The sequence below is a fragment of the Entamoeba invadens genome, assembly GCF_000330505.1.
Source record: "Entamoeba invadens IP1 unplaced genomic scaffold scaff_1105074726053, whole genome shotgun sequence".
In the NCBI taxonomy this organism is placed as follows: Eukaryota; Evosea; order Mastigamoebida; family Endamoebidae; genus Entamoeba; species Entamoeba invadens.
Genome location: NW_004443681.1, coordinates 144793 through 150907, shown reverse-complemented (window position 1 = coordinate 150907; position 6115 = coordinate 144793). Strand labels below are relative to the sequence as shown.

General features: G+C 32.8%; 3 protein-coding genes across 3 annotated transcripts; all 3 read left to right on the top strand.

Annotated features, from left to right (window-relative positions):
* Positions 1-172: 172 nt before the first annotated feature.
* EIN_322030 (hypothetical protein) lies at positions 173-1171 on the top strand (the record flags this gene model as incomplete). Its single annotated transcript, XM_004260473.1, has 1 exon — positions 173-1171. The coding sequence occupies one exon, from the start codon at positions 173-175 to the stop codon at positions 1169-1171; it is 999 nt and encodes a 332-aa protein (XP_004260521.1).
* A 1286-nt stretch (positions 1172-2457) lies between these two features.
* On the top strand, positions 2458-4006 carry EIN_322020 (hypothetical protein; the record flags this gene model as incomplete). Its single annotated transcript, XM_004260472.1, has 2 exons — positions 2458-3892; positions 3942-4006. The coding sequence occupies 2 exons, from the start codon at positions 2458-2460 to the stop codon at positions 4004-4006; spliced, it is 1500 nt and encodes a 499-aa protein (XP_004260520.1).
* A 378-nt stretch (positions 4007-4384) lies between these two features.
* On the top strand, positions 4385-4999 carry EIN_322010 (hypothetical protein; the record flags this gene model as incomplete). Its single annotated transcript, XM_004260471.1, has 1 exon — positions 4385-4999. One exon carries the CDS (start codon positions 4385-4387, stop codon positions 4997-4999), a length of 615 nt encoding a protein of 204 aa, XP_004260519.1.
* Positions 5000-6115: the final 1116 nt, after the last annotated feature.

Sequence of the window (6115 nt, the reverse complement as noted above, 5' to 3'; positions counted from 1 at the left end):
TAAAGTTTCTATAGGGCTGTTTAAATGTTTGATTGGCTAAATATGACCACTCTTTGGAGGTTTTACTGTAATTGTTGATACAACCAAATGAATATACAAAGAGGAATCGGAAAAAATTAAGCAACTAAAAATTGAAAAAAATACAATGTCCAAACTCACCAGCTATCATATGATGATAGTGTCGAAGTATTTCAACACAATCAAAGACTTCATCAAGCTTGAGTTGGTATGCAAGAAGTTTGGTGGTTATATGGAAAAGTACAATTTCAACCCGATTCCATTGACTTGCAAAACATTTAGGTTCTTCCGAAACATCGAAACACTTCACTTGTGGAATGAAGAAAATGAGACCTTTGGCAATGGATTTTTGATCAACAGAAAAGAAAATAAAGGCACTAAAATTAAAGATGTTGCAAAGAAAGTGTTCGTTCATATCATTGTTTGGTTCAGTGTTGATTTTGAAACTGTTGACAAAAACAAAAGTCGAAATATCGAGTTTAAAAGTGTTAATTACACCGAAAATGATAGAAATAAATATGGCAATAACATACCACTAAAGGTAACATCAGTTAGTGATCGTTGTTTTGATGGATGTATTAATCTGAGCAGTGTTTTAATACCATTGAGTGTTAAATCCATTGGTGATTATGGTTTCAGTGGATGTAGCAGTTTGACTAGTATAAATATACCATCAAGTGTAACATCAATTGGTGATTATTGTTTCTATAATTGTTATGGTATGAAAAATGTTATAATACCATCAAGTGTTGTATCATTCGGTGATTATTGTTTTAGTGGGTGTATTAGTGTTAATAGTGTTATGATACCATTCCGTGTTAAATCAATTAATCAATATTCTTTCTGTGGATGTAGCAGTTTAAGAAGTGTTTCAATACCATCTAGTGTTACATCAATTGGTGATAATTGTTTTTATAAATGTACTCGTTTGAGTAGTATAACAATACCATCAAGTGTAACATCAATTGGTGATTATTGTTTCTTTAAATGTATTAGTCTGACAAGTATTGGAATACCTCCAAGTATAAAGTCGATTGGTGATTTTTGCTTTAATGAATGTAAAAATATCATCAGTGTTTTGATACCAACTGGTCTTACGTCAATTGGTATTCAATGTTTCTCAACAAACACAAGAATTTATCGAGATTTATGAGATAATTTAGTTATTACTTATTTGTTATTTGAAATAGTTGAATAATAAATTTAATAAATTGTTAAAATGAAAAAAGTTGAAAAAGTGGTGTCGGTTGTGCATGTGAGATGGAAATTCCTAAAGGTAATTTTTTCATTGGTTTATCTTCTTATTGTGTGGGTTTTTGTAAATAACAAATTAAAAAATCCTATTGGGAACCAGTGAATACAGGGGCAGACCTTTCCCACCCTCACCCCGTCTAAATATAGAATTAATTTACTATATTTTATAATTTTATAATTATAATTATAGTAAATGGGCGTTTTGGATAATATTAGGTATGGTTCCCGAATTCAAAAAATGCCGAAAATTCACCTCGAGTTAGTGAAACCAAGTGAGACGGAGCATTGAAAAAAAGGCTCATAAAGACGCACTCAAACAGTCTGTTTGTGCACCGTTTCACCCACTTTCCAAGTCCTCCCTTGGCGCGGATCCCCCTGACCCCCCCGCAAGCGGGGGGGGGGGGGGAACCACATCCGCGTCCACACAGTACGGAAAAGGAAAGTGGGTGACACGGGGACGCACAAACAGTAGCTGAGAAGTGGACTTCCTTCAAAAAACACTCGCGGCAAATATTTTTTTTGTTTAAGGTGGTGGTGGTCAATATAAGTACCGTTACCAGACTGACTTTATGAAAAAATGGAGGGATGCGACGGAGGAGCATCCCATAAATATAATTAACCAAGTAATAAATTAATATTTGGTCGAAAATTATTGTTGCTGACCCGATAATTATTTATCAGGTTTTAAAGTGCTTGTCATAATTATTTTTTTTAAATAAAAAAACAATTTTTATATTATAATAAATTATATTAATCATTAAACTAATATAAAACCCGTTTTTTGGTATAAAAACATCCAACTGTATCAAAGAATGAAAAGATAAAAAAAAAAGATATAAAGTTGTGTATAAACCTGAATTATGAATGCAAAATAAATATCCCTATTATGGACCGCAGCTCGGTTCGATTTTAACTAGTTTTAACAGTACCACCACACCCCACCCACTACCAAACGCGGGTTTTGTTTATGGTCAGGATTATATAAAAAGAGATTTTATATCAAAAACACGAGAAAAGCTTCGAGTCGTGCAACCGTGTACGCCAATTTCTTTTACTCGTAAACGACAGTATACTGTTGAGGAAGTTTATAGCTATATACCAAGCGGTGGATATGACTCCGACGTTAACAGAGAGAAACGCACAACCCAAAAACCAATAGTACAACCAGAAACAATACCCTATGAAATGAATGACCCAAACAACAAACGATCTCATTGTATCATTGACATCAGAGACGAAGAAAATGTTTACGCGAAACCACCCCACACAGTGATTGATTTATGCGTGCCGGAACAACAAACCCTTCCAGTTGGTGTTAATGGCAACAACCAACAAACACCAACCTTTGTCGATTATTTCAATTTATCACCGACGCAGTACCAACGGCACAACTTTACACAAAAAGAAGTCCAAAAACGACTTAGGACCACCCAAGAGCTAATTGGAGGCGTTGAAACAGACATTTTGAATGAAAGAAACACTCAAAGAGTAACGCAACCTGAGAGCTTTGGAGTCGGTCCTTCTTTTGATTTGAATTTGATCAGTGACGATTCGGTGGAGAACAACTTCGTGCCGATGGAATTGGAACCGAAAGAAAGCCACGTTCAAATTGAGGTCATTCCAGACTCAAAAGAAAGTGATGACCACCAAATGCAAGTTGAGGAAGTACAGCCATTCAACACAGGTGAAGACCTTTCATTCGACGAATTGATCCTCCCAAAAGTGCACTTTGAAAACATTCAACATACCAATTCAGTCAATTTAGAAACTGAGAAAAAACTCAGTGAATCTCTTCTATTGCCGCCATTCAATTCGTTAATGGTTCAAAATGGTTCTGAAAACTATTCCCAAACTATTCGACAAAACAAAGATAAGAATTCTTCTATCGACGTTAATGAGAGTGTTCAGAATACTACAACGCCTTCTACGATGTCAAAATCAAAAGGAGGTGCAAATATATCGATGGAGGACAATGACAAATTTAATGTAACGTTCAAATTTGTTCCAAACGATTTACCAACTGAAATTATCAAAGAAAAACTCGACGATTTCGAGACGGAGTCAAATGACATCTCACAAACAGAAGATTTGGATGTCACAGAAAATGGGGAAATGGTCGAAGATGAGTTCAATGAACACAGTATAACTCTGTTTAACAATTTATTACGGCGCATTCACCCAATTATGAAGACAAGCAACACGACATTCAGTCGGATATTCATTGGGAACATATGCCGATTTGGTGCTGATGTGCGATATTGGCCAGAAGACACTTTCAGTGTGTTTTTCGATCGCAGTCGTTTACAGTCAGTGATCAACTCGTTTTTGAGAGTGAAGGAAATTGACAGAAACATTGTTAAAAGTGCCGAGTTAGTAACAAAGGCGCGGAGGTTTCTCTACAAACTGCAAACAGCCGACATGGTCATTATCCCATCTATCGACGAGAAGTGGTGTGATGGCCTTTTTGAAGACAAGGCAAAGTGTAAGAAGGCAAGAGAGTGGTCGTTCATTAATGATATGAGATTGTTGTCGTCTGTGTGTATGTATGGGGCTGGCGTGTGTCATTTGTATCTCAATGATGAGGTGCTTAACACCACACTTACTGTTCAGTTCAATTTGGGTTTGTCTTTTTTGTCTTTTTTTGTTGATGTTTAGAAAGTGACTGATAGATACCACAAGTGAAAAGGTGGCATTCATGGCAAGACGACTTGCTCTTCTTGGCGACAAGTTGTGAAATGTATTTAAAATTTATATCTACAACGCTAACATATTAATTGTACCATTTAGTTGTATTTTGTTGTCGACTTTTTGCGACCCAATCACTGTGCTAACAAAGTTTTAAACAGAAAGCAAATACTTTCTATTTTGTGTGTTGACACAAAGTTGTTTAATAATAGAAAAGACCAAAAATAGAGTACAAACTTCACCACAAAATAATTTTTAAAACATATAACTTCACCCAAATAGGCGAATAAATGTACTATATATTATAATTTATTAATAATTATAATATAATACTCAAATTGTGTTGAAAAAAATCAAACTTCACCATGAATTGTAATGGGTATATAAACACACAACTAATTAAACAAGGCAACAAATTAACAACACAATGTCTCAATCGGTCAAAATAGTCATGTTAGGTGGTGGTGCAGTTGGAAAGTCAGCACTGACTGTTCAAGAGGTCTCTGGACACTTCTTGAGCATCTACGACCCAACAATTGAAGACTCATACAGAACATCGATATCAATTGATGGCAACATTTATACTCTTGAGATTCTTGACACTGCAGGGCAAGAAGAGTACATGGCACTTCGGGATTCGTATATAAGAGGAGGTGATGGGTATGTGCTTGTCTATTCAATCACATCACAATCATCGTTTTTGGAGGCGAATGCGGTCAGAGAGCAGATATATCGAATTCTTGATATGGAATACACACAACACATTCCTATTATATTGGTGGGCAATAAATGCGATTTGGAGAGTGAAAGGAGAATTCAAAGCAAGGAAGCACAAAACATAGCAAATGAGTGGAAGATATCGTTCATCGAGTGCTCTGCCAAAAACAAAATCAACGTTACTGAGTTATTCCAAATGATATGCAAAGATGTTGTTGCAACACGAGAAAGCAAAAGGATCGAAGATGAAAAGAGTATGGTTGGTGAGGTGTGTCAAAAAGGAAAGAAAACAAAACATATGAAAAACAAATGCAACATCTTTTAGTTTAAATAACACTGTTCTTAGCTTTAATTTTTGCTACACTTTATAATCATTTAATTGTTAAGATAACTTGAAGATTCATCAAAATGCTTGGGCTGACAATAATTATTTGAAGTCAAAAACACATATAAAATAATTAAAAAATGGTAAAAAGGTTTGAAATGCGTGTCAAAAAAAAATTAAATATTAAAAGAATTAATTAATATTTATGAACTTTAACACCTCAAATAACATTGAACAAAATTTAAGTGGTTTAAAAATAAAAAATTTCGAGTTTATTAAAAATAATTACATTTTTTAAAGTTTATCTTATGTAAATAACATTACACAAGCAAAATAGTAAATTCATTAAAAATTGAATTAATATTCAGTAAAAACGGGCCAATTAAAAAACAGGAGAGGTATTTTAAGTGCTAAAAAAGTGTTTATTAAAAATATTTGGTAAATTAAAAAAAATATTTCTTTCTAATTATACATATTTAAACAATTGTATTTTAATTTAAAAATATTGTTTTATATTCAAAGTATATAAAGTCTGTTTACTATATTACTATATCGGGTTTTTACTATAAATTATAATAACAGTATTATAATTTATAATAAAAATAAAGTGGTTTTTCAAAAAAATGGTTTGTATTTTATTTTATGGTTCTTTTTTTATAAAAGTGTGTTAAAAATAACAAAAATCAAAATGGCTAAACAACTAAAAAATTATAAAGCCAAAACGAAGAATAGGTAGGTCTTGAAATGTGAATACGACGAAATAAACTATGTCAACCAGGTTATTTGAAATTAATAAATGTCATATTAGATAGAGTAGACGTGTCAAATTATCATTTGGGTCAAATTGAAAACAACAACCAGTGATTTGAAAAAAAGTCAATGCTTAGAATTTGTTTAACATTAGTTTTAATTAATGACAATTTTATTAATAGTTAATGGTTTTTAATTAGCGATATTGAGTATAGTAAATAATGGTTTAATATTTTTGGTCTAGTTCTTTTCTTTGTTATATTTTTAGAATATCGTTAAATAGAAAACAGACTTTAGTTATCGATATGACAAGACATGGAATGATAAATAAATAATTAACAATCATGTTCAAATGTAAATGTTGAT